The 20,170-nt window shown below is 48.5% G+C and overlaps 1 protein-coding gene and 1 long non-coding RNA gene across 2 annotated transcripts; both read right to left on the reverse strand.

Annotated features, from left to right (window-relative positions):
- Positions 1-3,356: 3,356 nt before the first annotated feature.
- Positions 3,357-5,785, reverse strand: LOC138690663 (uncharacterized). The gene is made up of 2 exons (XR_011329422.1): positions 5,619-5,785; positions 3,357-3,434 (listed from the first exon to the last, which is right to left on the reverse strand). It is a non-coding gene; the product is annotated as an uncharacterized lncRNA (long non-coding RNA).
- Positions 5,786-18,514: 12,729 nt separating this feature from the next.
- LOC138690665 (uncharacterized) lies at positions 18,515-19,987 on the reverse strand. Its single transcript, XM_069810699.1, is given in 1 exon segment — positions 18,515-19,987. A coding segment is annotated over 1 exon segment (1,473 nt).
- Between the last annotated feature and the right edge of the window lie 183 nt (positions 19,988-20,170).

Raw genomic sequence — 20,170 nt, forward strand, 5'->3', positions numbered from 1 at the left:
CCCTTTAAATCTTCCGCGGTTGCCCCTGGCAATGCCCAAGCCGCGTCAGCCTCTCTCACGAGAGCTGCCGGCTCTGTGCTGTCCCTCTGCTCTTCCCCGGGGCTCCCGGGCCTCGGGAACCTCCCGGTCTGCCTCAATCTAGCGCTTAGCCGCCAACTTACCATTGCGTCTGCTGACCTCGCTGGTGACTGATGTGATTTTAATAACTACATTGTTATTGCATTTAATGAGCTAGTTTCTTACCTAGTTTAGAAAGACATCTATCGTTTTCTATCTACACGCCAGAAAAATTAAGTTTAATTCCCTACCCGGTCCCATTGCTGATGCAATAGTTGTAGCTGTAGTACAGGAGCAAGTAGTGTCATTTCCTGGGGGGGTTACTTTCTATGTTCAGGGCTTTGCTTGCTGTTAATTTAAGGCAGGTGAGAGTAGTGCTGCTGCTCCTCCAGCTGACTTTATAACTGCTGGTGGTTTGCCCTTCCCCTTTCCCAGGTGATTGTGCTAAGGGTGGTGGGCAGAGGCTCGGGGTATTTGAGCCACAGCCTCTGCTGAGGGAGCTTATTGTGCTCCTGGGTTTCTCTGGTGTTGGTGCTCAGCTCTGCTTTGAGTCCTTTGCAGCTTTTGAGCTGGCTCAGCCCTTTGGGAAGAGGTGTCTGCCTGAGGTAAGAGCTTCAGGACCAGTCAAGGTTCAGCAGCCTGTGTGGTAGAAAGTAACACTTGTATGCAGCTTTTTTTTTTGTTTGTTTTCCTTTCTTTTTTTTCAGGTCAGTAATTTTGTTTTGAGTGTTCGGGGGTAGAAAGATGGTTTAGTAGTATGCATTGTTTAGTTTTGTTTTTTTTTTTTAAATTCTTCATGCATTGTGTTTTCCTGGAATTCCCAACTTTATTGAAAAAGGAACCTTGTTTTTTTTCCACCAGTTCTGCTGTATGCTGTGTAAGTTGCTGATATCTCTCTTAACGGGACCGATGGTGACATTGTTTAGCAGGGGTTAGGGTGAGCGTCTTGTATGCATCTGTATATGGAGTTTTAGTATTTCTGAAGAAAGCAGAAGGGCCGTGAAGCACAATGCCTTTCAGGGTCTGGGATGCCTCGTCGCCTTTCCTCATTGCCCACAGAATGCCCCGTTGTCCCTAGAATCTTTGCAGCTCGTGGCAGGCCCCTCGTAGATTACAAGCCTTGGGACTTGACTTTATTTTGTGGGCATGTAGCAGAGCTCAGAGTCTCTGTGAAACTGTAGGTTAGGAGGTGCCCCCAGAATTTGGGATGTGGCTCAGAAGAGCGGCTCCTGAGGAGTAGCCACTGAAGGGGGTTCAGGGGCGCGAATGGAGGGCAGGAGGTGTCAGGAAGCAGTGGGGTTCCTTTCCTGACGGTTGAGGAGAAGAAAAGGGGTTTCTAAAGTTTTGGGACTGCTGGGGAAAGGGAGGAGGGTTCACCAGCCCTTCTCAGATGAGTTTTGCAGTTGGATTTGGATGTCATAGCATCGTAGAGTGGTTTGGGTTGGAAGGGACCATAAAGATCCTCTAGTTCCTACCCCACCCCCGCAATGGGTAGGGACGCCTTCCGCGAGACCAGGTTGCTCAAAGCCCCATCTGACCTGGCCTTGAATGCTTCCAGGGAGGGAGCATCCGCAGGTTCTCTGGGCGACGCGTTCCAGTGCCTCGCCACCCCTAGTGAGAAACGTCTTCCTAATACCTACACTAAATGTACCCTCCTTAGGACTGAAGTCGCTACCGCCTTGTCCTATTGCTGTACACCCTTGTAAAAAGTCCCTCTGCAGGTTTCTTATAGGCACCCTTTACGTACCGTGAAGTCTGCTCTAAGGTCTCCTGCAAAGCTGCGTGCCGGTGAGGGGTCCGAGAAGGCGAGGCGGTCGTCAGCCGGGTCGGTGTTGAATAGCGAAGTATTATGGGGCTGCTCGGTTAAGCATTTACCTTCCGTTTTGGAGGCGCTGTGTGGGCTATCTTTGAATTGGGTGAACGTTTGAGGTGAGCTGTGGATTAGTGAGGAGGAGCGTGGGGCCGATGACTTCTCACGAGTGCCATGCTAACTTGGTGTCTCTTGGTACCTTAGGTACCACGAGTGACGACGGCTGCAGGGTCTGACTCTGGAATGAGCGGGGAAGCGAACGCGGTGGCACTTGTGAGGAGGGGGGAGTTGGGGAAGTAGTTGGCGTTGGCCAGTGGGATGCTTACTGCCTTTTCTGATTTGGTTTTTTTTTTGTTTGTTTGTTTGTTTTTTTCATTGCAGATGTTGAAGAGCACTGTGTCCCCTTGAGGACATCCCAGTTAGCCCGTGTGGTTTTGTGGAGGGTGGGTTCGGACCCTCGGCCCTCTGAAAGCTAAGTTGAGGGACCCGGGCTGGGGAGAGGCTGGGAGGAAGGGACACAGCTGGGAATTGCCGGGAGGGGTTTTAAAGTTAGCGCAGGACAGAGGGCTGCCCCAAAGCAGTCGCCTTTGTGCAGGCGAAGGGAGCGAGTTGCTTTTCAGCACGAGGCCAGTGTGTGCCGGGCAGGGCAGTTCCAGCCCGTGTCCGCGGTGGCGTGTAGTTTGTGTAGTCTGTCTTGTGCGCTTAGACCTTCCTCGGGTCTCGACGTCCTCGTTGCGCTTTGCGCCGGGGGAGCATGGCATGCGCTTTAGGCGCCGTCCCTAGGGTCTCGAATGCTCTTACTCATCAGCCCGGTGCCAATCGGGCGCTTCTTTTCTTGCGCTCGGAGCTCTAAAGCATGGATCGGTCTCGGCGGGTTGCGGTCGGTTCTTTTTGTGGCGTTCTTTCGGGCTGCTTTGGCAGTTTTCTCAGACTGGGAGTTCTTCCCCGCATCTTGATGTTCCTAGGTCTTGATGACAGGCTTCTGGTGCATCCATCATCTCTGTTTTGACAGTACTGTCTTGTAACAGGCTGTTACGTTGGACTCCTTGGCGTCTGCCGTACAGCCTCCTTGCCTCAGTGTTTTGGACGCTGTAGGTTGTCTTGCCGGATGGCCCCTCCCATCCGGGAGTCATTCTTCTTGCCGAGAGTTTTCTCTCTGAATCACCTTGTCTGGACTGTTCTGTCTTGTGTTGGTCTGTGCACAGGTGTGTTTGGCTTGGAGCTGCTCTGCCCGGGGCTGTAGAGTCAGGGGTAGGTGGAACAGAGATAAGCGTCTACGGGTGAAATGTTGATTGGCCTTAATTGTTTAGGCAAGGGTTGTACAGTCAGGTGGGATCGAGCAGGCATTGGTGGGCTGTGTGGACAGCAACATTGAGATTTCTTTACGGAAATGATTGTAGGCTTGTGGCAGAGGCTGTTGAGGGGTGGTGAAGTGGATTTGAGTCTCTAAGGTGTTGAGGCTTGCATGTGATGGGCTTAAAGTTTGGCCCTGGGTTTTTTGTTTGTTTTTTCTTTTAGAATGGCTGGTTGTAGCTGGAGTACTGGTATTCCTAGATGGAATCAAGATCTCTGGAGTTGTTAGGCTCTTGCTCTGCATCCAGGCTGACTCGTTTAATATGGGGTTTTATTCAGATGCGGAGAGACGAGATGCGTGCCCCAGAGTGACGGAGGAGGGGAGCGGAGCGCCGTAAGGAGGTGGGTCTGTGAGTGGAATCAGAGGGAAGATGCGGCCAGTGGCTCTGTGACTAGCTGATAGGGTTCTTTTTTTCTTTTATTTTGAAGGTGCGAAGCAAGGAGCGAAGCGGGCCATCGGTACCGGAGGTGACTCGGGCAAGGTGAGCCGTGAGTAATGGGTTGAAGCAATCATTTCTTTGGTGGTGTTGTATTGTTAGCAGAGTTGGAAGCATCCCTCTTCATTTGCGCTTTGCAGGCGGTACGCAGGCCTCGATGTGGCAAGCCGTCAATGGCAGAGGCGGGGCGTGTGAGTGGCTGAGGTAAAGGAGTGGGAGATGGGAATCGGTCTGGGCAGGCTGAGGTTTTGGGCGGCCTCTCAGCATGCGTCTTCTGCTTTGGTTTTTGCAGGTGGCACGCGCAGCCTCGGAGGGGTGAAGCCACAGAGTGATGAGCAGTCTGAGAAGGTGAGGTGGTTGTTGGCCGTCTCGGTGTTGAATAGCTAAGTGGCTGGCTAGTTCAACATTTACCTTTTCTTTTGCAGGTGCTGTGTGGGCTACCTTTGGAATTGGATGAGCGTTTGAGGTGAGCTGTGGATTAGGGAGGAGGAGCGCGAGGCCGGTGACTTCTCATGAGCGCCATGCTAACTTGGTGTATGTTAGGTATGATGAGCGATGATGGCTGCAGGGTGTGACTCTGGAATGTGCAGGTAAGTGTAACACCGTGGTGTGCGTGATTAAGTGGGGACTTGAGAAAGTAACTGGCGTTGTCCAATGTGATGCTTACTCTCGTCTCTGGTTGTGTTGTTGTTTGTTTGGTCTTTTTTTTTTTCTTTTTATTGCAGATGACGAAGAAGTATGTGTTGCCTGGAGGATCATCCTGGTTTACCTTGTGTGGGTTTTGCTGAGGATGGATTCGGCCCCTCGGCCCTCTGAAAGTTAAGTTGAGGCACCAGGCCTGTGGAGAGGCTGGGAGGGAGGCACAAAGTTGGGAATTGCTGGGAGGGGTTTTAAGGTTAGTGTAGGAGAGAGGGCTGTCCAGGAGCAGTGCCCTTTAGGCACGGGAAGGGAGCAGGTTGCTGTTGAGCACGAGACCAGCGTGTGCCGGGCAGGGCAGTTCCAGCTTCTCTCTGTGGTGATGCGTAGTTTAGCGTAGCCTGTCTTCTGCATCTTAGACCTTCCTTGGGTCTCGATGTACTTGCCGCTCTGTGTGCTCAGGGAGCCACGGTGTGTACTTTGGGCAGTGTTCCTAGGGTCTCGAATGCCCGTACTTGTTGGCATGGTACCAATCAGGTGCTTCTTTTCTTGCGGTCAGAGCTCTAAAGTGTGGATTGGTGTCAGCGTTGTTCTGGCCTGTTCTCTTTTGAGATGTTCTTCCAGGCTGCTTTGATGGCTCTTCTCTCTAGCCATGTGTTTTCTTCGACTGGGACTTTTTCCCTGCATCTTGATGTTCCTAGGTCTTGAGGACAGGCTTGTTAAGCATTTGCTGTCTCGGTTTTGATAGTGCCATCTTGTAACAAGCTGTGACTTCTGACAACACTTCTCTGAGGCCGTTGTAGAGGCTCCTTGCCTCATTGCTTCAGACGCTCTAGGTCATCTTGCCGGATGGTGACTGCCGTCCGGGAGTCATTCTTCTTGCTGAGAGTTTTCTCTCTCTTTGAATCACCTTGTTTGTACCGTTCTGTGTTGTGTATGTTGCGTGCATGGATGTGTTTGGCTTGGAGCTGCTCTGCCCAGGGATGTAGAGTCGGGGGTAGGTGGAACAGCGATAGGAGTCTACGGGTGAAATCTTGCTACGACTAAATCATTTAGGCAAGGGTTGTACACTCATCTGCGATCGAGTAGCCATAGTCAGGCTGTGTGGACAGCTGTGCCAACAGTGTTTTAGGAGATGATTTGAGCCGTGTGGTGGGGCTGTTGAGGGGTAGTGAAGCAGATTTGAATCTCTAAGGTGTTAAGTCTTGTATGTGATGGGCTTAAAGTTTGGCCTTTTTTTTTTTTTTTTTTTTTTTTTTTTTTCCTTCTTCTTCATGGCAGGCTGTAGTGTGACTCCGGATGGTCTTCCTAGATGGAATCAAGACCTCTGGAATTGTTAAGCTCTTGCTCTGCATCCAGGCTGACTCGTTCAATATGGTTTTTTTTCAGATGCAGAGGGACAAGATGCGTACTACAGAGCGACGGAGGAGAGGAGCGGAGCGCCGTAAGGAGGTGGGTCTGTGAGTGGAATAAGAGGGAAGATGCGGCTGGTGGCTCTGTGACTAGCAGATAGGGTTTCTTTTTTTTTTTCTTTTATTTTGAATGTGCGAAGCAAGGAGCAAAGCGGACCATCAGTACTGGAGGTGTCTCGGCAAGGTGAGCCATGACTGCTGGATTCAAGGAACCGTTCCTTTGGAGGTGTCGCATTGTTGGCAAAGTTGGAAGCATTCCTTGTTTGTTTTTTGCAGGCAGTACGCATGCTTTGACGTGGCAAGCTCTTGACGACAGAGCGGGATGGTCGAGCGGCCAAGGTAAAGGAGTGGGGGTTGGGAATCGGTCCGGGCAGGCTGAGGGTTTGGGTGGCCTCTCAGCATGCGTCTTCTGTTTTGGTTTTTGCAGGTGGGGCATGCAGCCTCAGAGGAGCCATGCCGCCGGCCAATGAGGAGTTTGAGAAGGTGAGGTGGTTATGGGCTGAGTTGGTGTTGAATAGCAAATATTACACGGTTGCTTGGTTAAGCATTTATCTTTTGTTTTGCAGGCGCTGTGAGGGCCACCTTTGGATTTGGATGAGCATTTGAGGTGAGCTGTGGATTAGGGAGGAGGAGAATGGGCCTGGTGAGTCTCACGACTGCTATGCTAATTTTGTGCGTCTTGCTGTCTCGGGTACCGTGAGTGCTGATGGCCGCAGGGTCTGACTCTGGAATGAGCAGGTAAGCATAACGCTGTGGTGTGTGTGATTAAGTGGGGGGTTGGGAAAGTAGTTGGTGTTGGCTGATGGGTTACTTACTGCCTCTTCTGATTTTATTGCCTTTTTTTTTTTTTTTTTTTTTTTTGGTCTTCACTGCAGATGACGAAGAGGAACCTGGCGACTGCCGGATCGTCCCAGTTAGCCCATGTGATTTTTGCGGAGGATGGATTCGTACCCTCGGCCCTCTGAAAGTTAAGTTGAGGGACCCGGGCTGGGGAGAGGCTGGGAGGGAGGGACACAGCTGGGAATTGCCGTGAGGGGTTTTAAAGTGAGAGTAGGAGGGCAGGGCTGTCCAGGAGCAGTCCTGTTTGGGCAGATGAAGGGAGCGGGTTGCTTTTGAGCCCGAGAGCAGCGTGTGCCGGGCAGGGCAGTTCCAGCCTGTGTCCGTGGTGGTGTGTAGTTTGTGTAGTCTGTCTTGTGCGCCTTCGATCTTCCTCGGGTCTCAATGCCATCATCAGTCTTTGCGCTCAGGGAGCGCGGCATGCGCTTCGGGCGCCGTCCCTAGGGTCTCGAATGCCCTTACTCATCGGCACTGTGCCAGTCGGGTGCTCCTTTTCTTGCGCTCGGAGCTCTAAAGCGCGGATCTGTCTCGGCGGGTTCCGGTCGGTCCTCTTTTGCGGCGCTCTTCCGGGCTGCTTTGGCAGCTCTGCTCTCTAGCCGTCCGTTTTCTCGGACTGGGACTTCTTCCCCGCATCCTGACATCCTTAGGTCTCGACGCCAGGCTTCTGGCGCATCCATCATCTTGGTTTTGACGGGCTTGATCTTGTAACGGGCCCTTACTTTTGCCTCTTCTTCTTTGGGGCTGTCGTAGAGCCTCCTCGCTTTGTGGTTTTGGGCGCTGTAGGTCAATTTGCCGGATGGCGCCTCCCGTCCGGGGGTCGTCATTCTTCTTGCTTGAGAGTTTTCTCTCTCTTTGCATCGCCTTGTTGGTAGTGTTCCGTGTTGTGTGTGTTTGTGCACGGGTGTGTTTGGCTTGGAGCTGCTCTGCCCGGGGCTGTAGAGCCAGGGGTAGGTGGAACAGCGATAAGAATCTACGGGTGAAACGTCGATGTGCCTAGTTTGTCAGCATTGAGGGTTAAATGATTTTTGAGTCATTGCATGTCAGTAGGGGAGTGGATTGCAAGTGGATTGTGAGGTAGAATATAGTAAGGCAGTAAGTGGGCATGGGTGTTAATATTTGTTTATGTGGACACTTTGCGGTAAGCTTCTAGAAATGGTGAAGGCATTGAGGTTTTTGTTTCTGGAATAGGTGCGAAGCAGGAGTGTGGAGCTGTGGAGGATTTTTTTATGCCGAGGGTGAAGTTTGTATTCAAGAGTTTTGTGTGTTGGTTTTGCAGGTGATCACGGGGCACGAGGCGTTTGAAGGAACCTTGCGTTTAGGCGATGTGGCTGCTACGGAGGTTGGACTGTGACAAGTGCCACTATGAAAGCTAAGTGTCTGGTTGAAAATCTGTGTATGGCGCAGATGGTACGTGTTGAAGCGTTGCTGTAATGGAAGGGTAGTTTGTGGGGAGCTTGGAAGGAGGTTGGGCTGGGGCCAGGGGTTTTGCAGGTAGGGCAATTTTTGAGGCCCTGGGTGCTGCAAGTAAGGGGCGATAGCCCCTTGACACTCTTTGGCGGCGGGATGGGTTAGTTGAGAGTGAGGGCTAGTGTGCGTGTGATCTGAATGAGTGGTGTGTTGTGAATGTGCGTAACTTTGTGGGGTTATGTGGTTTAGCTTTTTAGTGGTCTCTTGCAGGGTGGAGGTAGAGATGTTTGTTAGGCAATTAGGAAAAAATAAAATACAATTAGAATAAAAAATCCCCAGCCAGGGGATTTTTTTTTTTTTCCCCCAGCTGTGTTTTTTTTCTCCTGGTCCTGGCCATTCTGTGAGGAGATGTTCATGGCCAATGTTCGGACAGGGGTCAGGCTCGGGCCGGGGTTTTGGCAGGGAGGGCGATTTTTGAGACCCCTGGTGCAGCAGGCACAGGGCAATGGCCCCTTGAGGGTGGCAGGCAGTTGGATGGATGAGTTGAGAATGAGGGCTGGTGTGCATGCAATGTCAATGAGTAGTGTGTTGTGAATGTGTGTAACCTTGTAGGGTTATGTGTTTTGACTTTTTAATGTTTTTTTTCCTTTCTGGTTGTACAGGTGAGATGTTTTCCAGGGAATTGGAATTGAAAAAAAATACCATTAGAATAAAAAAACCCTAGCCGGGAGATTCCCCCCCCCTCAAGCCGGGTTGTTTTTTGTTTGGTTTTTTGTTTTTTTTTTTTTCCCCCCCCCAGTCCTGGTTGTTCTGTGAGGCGATGTTCATCGCCAATGTTCGGATGTGGGTCAGGCTAGGGCCTGGGTTTTCACAGGCAGGGGGATTTTTTTCAAGGTTCCTGGGAAGAGTGCTCCCATGGAGTGCTCCCCTGCAATGTAGTAATTGCCAATTAGTGCAGGGAATTATGTTGGTCAGCGGATGGTCTTTGGAAGACAATTGAGGATTTTGCAGGCGAAGGGTGGGGGGAGTTGGACTAGATGGCCAGCATGAAGTAGGCCAGGGTTGTGAAGTGCGTGACTGTAACTGTATTTTTCCTTGGTGTGTTTGTAAAATATTTGGGTGCTCTTTGTAGTTTGTGATATAATGATATTTTCCATTTTTTGTTTTTGTGCCAAGGCGTGGAAAGGGACAGTCTGTGAAGAGGAGCGGAGCTAACTCGTTTTCTACTTGAGAACAGGGATTGTGGAGGTAACGTCACCTCAGGGAGGAAAACTTCTGGATGTGCGGCAACGGACATAATGGTAGTGACAAATGTGGAAAAGACTGATACCTTGGAACATGGTCTGTAAACTTTGTATTTAAATACCATGTGAAACAATAATAAAAAGTAGTAGGATATGGCACTGTCCCTGGGTGTAATTAAGTAAAAAAAAAAAAATTTACTATTATGGTGGAAGCCATTCTGTATTGCAATTTTTGAAGTTGCTGTTGTACAAATGTATTGTAAAACTATTGTAAAAATGTAAAGTTGCTATTGTGAAACTGTATTGTGAAACTTGGAAGTTGCTACTGTGAAACTTGGAAGTTGCTACTGTGAAACTTGGAAGTTGCTACTGTGAAACTTGGAAGTTGCTACTGTGAAACTTGGAAGTTGCTACTGTGAAACTTGGAAGTTGCTACTGTGAAACTTGGAAGTTGCTACTGTGAAACTTAAATCTAAAACAAAAGAGCAGTAGCAGATGGCTCAAGGCTCTGGGAGTAAAGAGTTATTAAATGAAGGTAAAAAATTTACTCCCAGGGCAGAAGCCATTTCCTACTGCAACTTTGCAGTATTGCTACACGTAACCTTAGATTTTGCAGTACTGTAGCGCTTAAGTTTAGATTTTGCACTACTGCTGCGCTTAACTTGCAAATTGGCACTACTGCTGCACTTAACTTGCAAATTGGCACTACTGCTGCGCTTAAACTTAATTTTAAGTTTAAAAGTAAACATTTTTAAAAAAAAGCAGTAGAAAGTGGTAGACTCCCAGGGAGCAAAGAGTTAAAAAAAAAAACCAAAGAAGAAAACACTTGCTCCTGGGCAGGAAGCCAATTTCTACTGCTGCACCAAACTTACATATTCTTAATATTTTTTTTAATAGATTATCTACACCTTCCCCACCCACCTACCGCTTCATGAGGTAAAGTCTACCCCCAAGCACCCACCTCTGGTGTTAATGGGCTCCCCCCACCACCTGCCCTGGGATTACCAGGCCCTGCCCCAAGCACCAGGCCCCTAATTAGTAGCCCCACCCTCAGTAGGTAATCCTTCCCCAACCACCACCCCCTAATTAGGAGCCCTGCCCCCACTACCTACTTCATCCCTGAGCCCACCCCCCCCATGCAATAATTAGAGTAAGCTGGAACTCTCCCCATAGTAATCAATTAGGGTAACAGCTGCCAAGTGCCCCATCCCTACAGTTTTAGTTAGCTCAAGGTAGGGTTAGGTACTATGTGGACCTAGAACCCCACCCTAACCCTAATGAGGGGGAACCCCCACATTATACCCTCCAGTGCTCTATGGTTAGGGGACCTCTTAGACATAGAACCCCACCCTAACCCCAATGGGGAACCCCCACTTAGGCCTCCCCCCTAATCTGTAGGGTTGTGGTTAGGGCTCTGCAGGGCTATGGTTAGGGGGTCCCTGGGGTCTGGGGTCCCTGCATTTGCGGGCACTGTAGCCCCCAGGGACCCCCTAACCCTAGACTGCCCTAACCCTACCCTGGGGATCCCTAACCACAACCCTAAACACCCATAACCCTAGCATTGCAGAACCCCAGGCTGCACTACCCCTAGGCCCAGGGAACCTTAGTCCCTGGAAACCCTACTGTTGAGGAACCCTAATGAGGGTTACAACAAGTGGGTGGGGCCTCACCAGAGAGCAGTATGAGCGGTGGGACAGTGCCCTCTGGTGGCTGGATGTGGGTTAGGAATTAGGAGTTAGGGGCTAGGATTAGTCTTAGGGCTGTTAGTGTTTAGGGTTAGGGGGTTGGGTTAAGGTGTCTAGTTAAGGTTAGGGGCTCAGGTTAGGGTGTTGATTTAAAGGTTAGGGTGTCAGGTTTGGGGTCAAGGGTTAAAGGTCACAGGGTCAAGGTCAAATGTCACCTGGGTCAAAGGTCACAGTGCCAAGGGTCAAACTTCATGGTGGTCAGGGGTCAAAGGTTTAGGATTAGGTTGTCAGTTTGGGGATAGGGTTATGGTGTCAGGTTAGGGTTACTGTTTAGGGTTTAGTGTTAGGTTGTTGGGTTAGGGTGTCAGGTTAGGGTTAGGGTGTCCAGTTAGGGTTAGGGGCTTAGGGTTATTGTGTCATGTTAGGGTTAGTGTGTCTGGTTGGGGTGTCGGATTAGGCTTGGGGTTAGCATGTTAGGGTTAGGGGTTGTTAGGGTTAGCATGTCAGGTTAGGGTGTCGTCTTAGGGTTATGATGTTGGGTTAGGGGTTAGGCTTAGGGGTTAGGGTGTCAGGTTAGGGTGTTGTCTTAGGGTTAGGTTGTCGGGTTAGGCTTAGGGGTTAAGGTTAGGGTTTAGGGTTAGAGGTTAGGGTGTCCGGTTAGGGTTAGGCTGTTGGGTTAGGGCGTTGGGTTAGGGTTAGGGTGTTGGTTTAGGGTTAGGGTGTCAGTTTAGCATTAGGGTGTCTAGTTAGGGTTAGGGGGTTAGGGTTACCGTGTCTGGTTGGGGTGTCAGATTAGGCTTGGGGTTAGCATGTTAGGGTTAGGGGTTAGTGTTAGGCTTAGCGTGTCAGGTTAGGGTGTCATCTTTGGGTTATCATGTCAGGTTTGGGTTAGGGGTTAGGGTGTTGTCTTAGGGTTAGGTTGTCGGGGTAGGGTTAGGGTGTCAGGTTAGGGTTACAGTTAGAGTGTTGGGTTATGGGTTAGGGTGTCAGATTAGTGTTAGGGGTTAGGGTTAGAGGTTAGGGTGTCGGGTTAGGGTTAGGGCCATTAGGGTTAGGGTGTCGGGTTAGGGAAGTGTGTCGGGATAGGGTTAGGGTTTTGGGTTAGGGTGTCCCGATCCAATATCGGGGAGGGTTGTTAAATGATCCCGAGAGTGAGATGAAGACACAAACGAGGTCAGATGCTGTACAACCTTACAACTTTTATTTCCTACAATAACCAATAGCTGCGATAGAACAGAGTGAGGAAGGAGAAAAAGAGGCAGACCTAAGCAAGCGAACGGAAGAGAGGTAGCAAGACTAGTTAGCACCACCACGAAGCCAGCAACATCCCGCTGAGTCGGTTCCGATGCCGGTGATGGAGGGTCGGGTTCCTCTGCTGCCAGTCAGGTGTCTCTCCTTGAGAGCCAGGTGTCACAGTCCTTCTGATGTTTTCCATGTTCGGGTCTTCCGTTTTTGAGAGGGGAGCACGAAGTTCTCTTATTGTCCCAGTCCCCACAATTTTTTGGAAAAGTCCACCCATTTCCACAGAGCTCGTTACCCTATTGGGCAAGCACAGCTCGGCAGGCGCGGGTGTGGCGGTTTCTTCAGGGATGTCTTGTGCGTACTTCCCTACAACAGCAGGATATTGGGGCAGCAGCACCATGAGTCAGCAATTCAGCACAGTCCCTCACATTCTCCCCTACAACAGCAGGATATTGAGGCAGCAGCAATGTGAGTCGGCAGTTCAGCACAGTCCCTCACATCCATCCCGTGGCTCAATATTGCTGTCCTCGTGGTGGCGTAGAAAGTAAAGGTGTAGAGAGAGAAAGAGGGAAAAAGTGCATGCTACAACGATATAACCAAGTTAACAAATTTCCATAGTACAGCAAAAACAAAAACGAAAGGTTAAAATAAGATGATTTGGCTTTTCGAGGCTTATTCTATGTTACTACAATACTTCTACATTAAGCAACAACATGGACGAACAACAATATCATAACACTTATCTTACTTATAACATTCCTAAGTAGGTTAAACAACAGCATCTAATAACCAATAACATCTTCTTAGCATATCAGAACTATTAACTATTATAAATTTGACTAATTCTACAATATTAAAGCATATCTCAGGGTTACAAAGAGTCAATAACAGAACATGGCGACCGTTCGCATGGTGAACAGCTACAAGGACGAAAGAGAAGTATTAAAAGAACTATTAAGATAACCATTATTAAAGCAAAGGCTATATAATAAATTGGAATCAATGCAAACACATAGTCATACTCCGTCATTTTGCCGGCAGTATGCTACAAAATGGTCTCAGCTCTAGCGGTCCACGCGGTTTGCCGGCGTTAGAGTCCGCACGCGTGGCGGAAAAGCTGTTCTCTATGCCCCCTTATCCTCAGGTACATGTGCCATTTGGACCTAGAAGCTTTTCTCCCAAATTTGAACAAAGGTAAATGAACAGTAGTCCTACATAACAATGATTAACCACTATTCCACTAAAACACATCTTAAGATAGCAATAGTGATAACAATATCTACTAAAACGTGTCCCCGGTCGGGCCTAGGAGGGTGCTCCTGGTCTTCCGGAACGGGGAGGGGGAGAGGGTGGTTGTCCACACAAACAAGTACTATTACAAGATGGTTTACCCAGACCCTTACAAGACCAATACATGCATACCACAAAGAAAAATATAGCAAAGACCAACAAAATAGCTGCCACAAAGTTCCAAACCTACCCAGTACACTTACAAGCCAAACACATATATATCAAAAAAGACCACAAAACAACTGCCACAAGGTAGAGTATAAGAAGGGTATACATTTTGGCTAATTACGGAGCTAAAAATGGTGGTGTGACTAATCTGAGTGAGAAGGGGCGTTTACCCAGTTCCATGCCCCCAGCCCAGAGCGCATGGGCCTAAAAATTTGATACAGTCGCGCGCTTTGATTGGCAAACAACACGAATCTGGTTTACACCGTCAGGCGAAGCAGCAGGTACAAATTGCATGTTAGATACAACGTGTTGGATTAATTGAATAAAACAGGGAATAGCACATGGCACAAACATCAAAGCAACAAATGCACATAACAGGTAAAACAGAAGCTGTTTTACCCATGATGCTCCAGGTAACCAAGACCATAGATTGCCGTTCCATCCGTTCCATGTTTGAACGGGGACATGGGCTAGTTTCCTGATATCTGAGGTCAGTTGAAGAACTACTTCACCTACATCATCTATTTCTAAACAACAATTAGAAACATTTAATTTCCCACATACTCCTCCCTCTTCAGCTAGTAAATAATCCAAAACCATATGGTGTTGAAGGATTGCAGCACACATCTGTCGAGATTGTTGGGTTAAAAGGTCTATAGCATTAGCAGTTTTATTGGTAATAATTTCTAAAACTGCTTGCAATCGAATTATGCGGTTCAAATTATAAATCGGTTCTTGTGCCCCTGATATTGGTTCACTGGGATTCCAAGTGGCAGGCCCATAATGCTCAATTATTCTTTCAGGGGGCCACTCATTTTCCCCCCACCTTTGTGTTCCTCCTATTTTAACGTCAACATCTCGCTTGCTACGTGCAATCCTTTCGTTTCCCAAATTGTCATATAGTCTCACTCCCAATCCAGGGCCACCCGTCTCTGGAAGAGGGAAAAACAGAGGTCAGATAAACCCTATATAACAAATCCCTGACCAATTCGCTGGTAGTTGTTTGTAGGCAGTATGTCCGCAAATCCAGTAATGGCCCTTTCTGGCTTTGGCACCGTTAGCAAATGGTCCATCTGAAGTCTTTGGCAATTGGAAATAAGTTGTGTTCTCATTTCCCAAAGGACTGTAAAATTCAGTTGGTCTGTTGCTGTTTGTCTGGCCGGTACAATACCAGGCACCAGTATGGCTCTTCCACTTACAAATTTGATGATAAACGTGGCTTCTAGACCATCGGAAAGAGAAGGTTTCATTTTTGTTCAACCAAAACCCTTTGAATGCTTTACTGTGTCCGGTTTCGTCCAGCCAAATCCATATGTAAACCCCTGCCTCTTTATTAACCAATCGATGTGTGAGTGTCCTTTGACACCTGCTTTCTCCGACATTGACCTCTCCCTTCTGGGTGCAATTTAAACAATATCTACCCACAGTAGGAAATTGAATTGGCCATGTTTCGCCATCGTCCCAGGTGGTACTGTCAGTTTCACTGTAATTGCTTACAAGTTGTGCTGGAGTGAGGGACATGGAGGTCCATGGCCAACTTGACAACCCTAAAGGTCCTTCACAAACCCAACAATGACTCAGATTAAAGGCTTGGCTTACAGCTTTTGCTAACAGGACAAATTCATTGTCCTTAAAGGGATCATATGGGATAAGGGGAGGTGGGGGAATTGGTTTCCCTTCACCCTCATAGATAAATCCCCAACATAACATAATTACGAATAACATCGTGTCTGCTTCTCTTCTTCTGTGGGTACGTCTGTGTTGCTTGCTTCTCCCTGAAAGTGAAACAAAAACAAATTTGCTTCTCGGGTTAGAAAGAAGGGACAATCCATCTAGTATGAATCTTATTAATTTTTCCACAGGCATCTTTGGCCTTCCAGGTATATTTGTTAAGGGGTGTGTCCAACACCAGAGGCACGGTGCCCACTGTGGGAAGTTCGACCAGGACAGGTTGTCCTGGGAAATGAGATGGGTTGCTGCGGTGGTCAGGACCATGCGGGGCTGGCATGATTTTTGGAGCTTTTGGGCAGAATGCTGTGATCTTTGGACATCCATTTACTCCCCAGCGACTATTAACACTGGTCACTGCATCCCACACTCTCTCAGTCCATCCTGGCTTGTGCGGTTTGAGAAAGTGTTTTAGCAGACCGTTTGTTCTTTCGACAATTCCATTTGCTTGTGGGTAATGCGGAGTATGGAACACCCACGAAATTCCCTCCTGGGCTGCCCATTCCTGGACTACTTTGCCTGTGAAATGTGAGCCGTTATCTGATTGGATTGATTGTGGCTTGGGGAAAATTCCAAACCATTCTTTTAGAGCTTTTATTGTGCTTTCTCCTGTTGCCTTAGCACACGCTTTAGCTTGCACTAGTCCAGATACTATCTCCACACCTACCAGTATGTAGTATTTTCCCTCTGACCTCCGAAAGGGACCGATATAATCAATCTGCCAAGCCTCCCATAGGCCTTTTCCCTCTCTCAAATGCAGGGGGTCACCCTCCAGCGGGTGTCTGTCCAAACGGACACGGCACTGCTCCCAGGAGGACACGCAAGTTTTACATTCTTCCCTGGTAACTGGCCACCCTCGGGCTTGTGCTTCACAATAGAGGTCTTTAGCTCCTGAATGTTTTCATTTTACATGTAGCCATTCTAACAGGTGTTCCCAGTTTTCCACTATCTGGGTGCTTTGCAGGAGAGCTAGCCGGGCCAGTTCATCCACTTTAGCATTCCATTGGCTCACCGGGGCATCATCTGGTTGGTGAGATGCTACCCATGCTACTGCAAATTTTCCTTGTCTGGCAATGGTGAGAATATCTTGCCATTTTTCTTTTTGCCATACAGGTATCCTCCTATTGACCTCCCACCCGTTTTGTTCCCAGAATGGAAGCCATTCAGTGCAGCCTTTAAACACAGCATGAGTCAGTATAGATATAGACAGAAGAAGCAGATTGAGCCTCGTGCTGGAAGACGCTCCACACAGCAATTAGTTCTCCTACTTGTGCACTACCTATTCCTTCGGTAATGATCTGTTCCTTGGTATCTACTCGACGTGCCACAGCTCGATATTTCCAGACTTTTCCCTCTCGCTTTGACGAGGCATCCGTGAACCAGACATTTTGCAATTGTCCAGAAAACGGAGGAGCTAATTCTATTACAGGGAAAAGCTCGGAGGTGTCTCTATCTCATCTTGTATATTTAACAATTTTGCGGCTCCTTCCGATACAGAAAAGATTTCACAGTAGTGTTCTATTTGTGCATACCACTTTCGCACAGAGGCTCTCTGGGCCACCCCGTCAGGGGGTGGAGTTCCTGCCAAAACTGCTTTGATCACTTTAAATGGACCTCTGAGCGCTATAGATTGTTGCCGGATAGTCCGTTCGGCTTCTCTCAAAGCTAAACTAACTACAAATAGACCCTTTTCCCAAGTCGTGTACCTTTTTTCACCATCTTTAAAGCTACGAGAATAAAACCCAATGGGCCGAACAGGCCCTTCTGGACCCTTTTGCCACAAATGGATTGGCAGTCCAGTCTTGGCAAATCCCCACTCAATTTGAACCGGGTCTGTTGGGTGAATGGGACCAAGAGCCTGATAGGCATTCGCTTCAAGCACCAACAACTGTAAAGCCTCATCATGGACCTGAGTCCATTCCCACTGAGCTCTCTTTCGCAACAAGTCATACAGGGGTCTAGCAATAATTGAGAAATCAGGAATGTGTTTCCTCCAGAATACGACCAACCCTAGTGCATGCTGTAAGTCTTTCTTTGACTCTGGCATCTTAATCTGCTCAAGAGAGGAAAGGGTATCCGGTGGGATACACGTCATGCCTCCCTTCCACCAGATTCCTAAGAATTTTACCTCACTCGAAGGAGTCTGGATCTTCTCAGGTGGAATTGTCAGCCCTATACTTTCCAAATGGGTGATGATGGCATTCTGGGTTTCTCTAACTTCTTCTATCTGCCTTCCTCCTATGAGCACATCATCTATATATTGATAGATCTTTACCTCTGCTTTTATGGGAATTGTTTCCAACTATTGTGCTAGAGCATGGTGAGCCAGCGTTGGGGAGTGCTTGTATCCTTGGGGCAGTCGTGTCAAGGTGTACTGTTGTCCTTCCCAGGTGAAAGCAAAGCGATCCCGGTCCTCAGGTTGTAAAGGGACCATAAAAAACATATCCTTAACATCGATTGTTGCCATGACAGGGTGGGATTGTTCCTGAATGGCAGCAATCAATTCAGCAATGTTTGGTACAGCAGCTGTTAGTGGACCTGTGTTGGCATTGAGCCTCCTGTAATCTACTGTCAATCTCCATTTACCGTTTGGTTTTCGGACTGGCCATACTGGGGAGTTGAAGGGGGAGTGAGTAGGAACTAAAACCCATTGTTTCTTTAAATCCTCCAAAACTGGCGCGATTCCTTCTCTTGCTCCTAGAGGCACTGGGTAGGGTTTAACATTTGTCAATTTGGAAGGGGGAAGGGTAGGTGCTGCTTGCAATAGACGCACCTCCATGCTAGATATTTTGGCTAACTGTCTAATCTGAGGGACACCAAAAGACCATGAGTTTCCCTGGGTGTCACGCCACTGTCAAACCATCTATACCTAAAAGGTTCATCTGGAAAGAACCTACAGCCACCATGGTATTAAGAGGATTTTCCTCCCCTGGCAACCATAGTGTTGCCGGAGTCATGGACACTGATTGTGTTTTTCCAAAGGCATTTAAGACAATCAGATTTTTAGATGGGGCCGAAATCCCACATCGTTCTGCCTCAGTCCGCCTTAGTGCGGTAATTTGTGCCCCAGTATCAATTAAAAAGGTCACTGGTCTTTTCTTTGGTCCTACAAAGATAGTAATCAGTAAATCTCCTTTTGCATTGCAGGTGAGTTGTTTAACAAACATCCACCCTCCGCCTCCCCCCTCACCTTCAGGGGGCGGAGGATCTAGTTTCCCGCCACCTTCTCCTCCTTAGTTGGCTCATCCTCAAGGTTTATCGAGGGTGGGGCACTAGGGTTTGGTTTGGAAACGGCCTTTCGCCCTGACCAATTCTGCACAAGCTCTTCCAATCTTTGGTTCGAGAGCCTATCCATCAAGTCCCGGGGAATGCCTTTCTGAAGCCCTAGCTGCCACAGTCCCTGTCGACTTAGGGATTTCTCTCTTCCAGAGGCTAATTGCCGCCCACTAAGTTGCCATACGATCGTGTTTCCAGTTCTTTGAGATGATCCACTAACAGGGCCGAATTTTCTCCCAAAGTCAATCAACTCCTGAGCTACCTCTCCCCATGTCCACACTTTTCTCCCTGGCCGCCGATGGTCAGGGGACATTCTCCCCTCCAGAGTGGACATAATCCTTTCTCCATTGGGGGTGTTGAGAATTGTCCCTCGTACTTGGATCCCTATTGGTCTCGGAGAGTCGGGGAGCCCCCGTATTAGAATACTCATCCTCTCTGGGTCCACAGGCAGCAGCTTCGGGGAGCCCTGATCAGGCTTGAGCTCCCGGTCATACATCGTCTGGATACATGCCGCCTTTTGCACACTTTCCACTAGCTGATCCACTGTACTGGTTATGGCAAGGGGATCTCCCCTTTCCATGGGGTTTAACCCTCCAGCCCAGTACGCAGCTCTCTGAGTCAATGACCATGGGGCCCGGTAATCGCCAGTTATTAGAAACACACCTGGACCCCAATATCCTTCTGCTTCTTTCTCTGACAACAAGATTCCATCTCCTCCTGACAAAGACACTCTCCACACATACTCCGTCTCAGATTCCTTTGCCATCCTTGAAAAATCTTTTCTCAATTTTGTTAACTCAGTTGCTGTATATGGGGCTTCTTTAGTGATAACCTGAGGACAGTCATCACTACTGTCCTCATACACATACTCTGTTTTAATCACTGGACACACGTGGGGGGGGCTCTCTACGGTCTCTTTTGCCCTTTGCAAATCCCCCTGAGGACAGCTTTGCTGTGTCCTTTTCTCCACAGGCGGTGTCTCTACCTCCGCCTCTATATTCACCTCTCTCGAAAGTTGCCTTTTCAATTCTTTCGTTAAAGCCTTAACAAGGTTCCTTTCCCCCTCTAACAACTGTTTGCTTTCTTGCAATTGTTCTTGCAGGCTCCCGATCATAACACTTTGACCAGACTTTTGCTTCCTCTCTTCCATTGCGGCTGCCAGACTCGCTCCTAGCACCGCACAAATTATTGCTTTTCCTTTCCCCTTTTTAACCTTAGCTTTCTCCTGCAAGACTCTTATCTTATCCACCACACTCTGTGGTTGAAACCAGTGGTTTCTCGCCTAGTATTGTCCCTGGACTGAGGGGCAAGATCGGTAGTCCTCTAAAAGATCATATAATTTCTCTATTCCTTCAACTCGTGAGGGTGCAGAATCACAAACACCAACAATTTCCCGAGCATCCATTTTCTCTAACACAAATCAGGCAGTCTGCATTCTGAGAGGGTCTCCCTCTCAGAAGGACACACTATCCAATTACAGATCAACACAACTAGAAGGGGGTAACGTCTTGAGAGGGTCTCACAATAGTTCCTAATTCCCCCCTTCTCACTCTCAAGAGCACAAACTTCAAAGCCACACACTAACTTA

Source organism: Haliaeetus albicilla, chromosome 23 (assembly GCF_947461875.1).
Source record: "Haliaeetus albicilla chromosome 23, bHalAlb1.1, whole genome shotgun sequence".
Classification (NCBI taxonomy): domain Eukaryota; kingdom Metazoa; phylum Chordata; class Aves; order Accipitriformes; family Accipitridae; genus Haliaeetus; species Haliaeetus albicilla.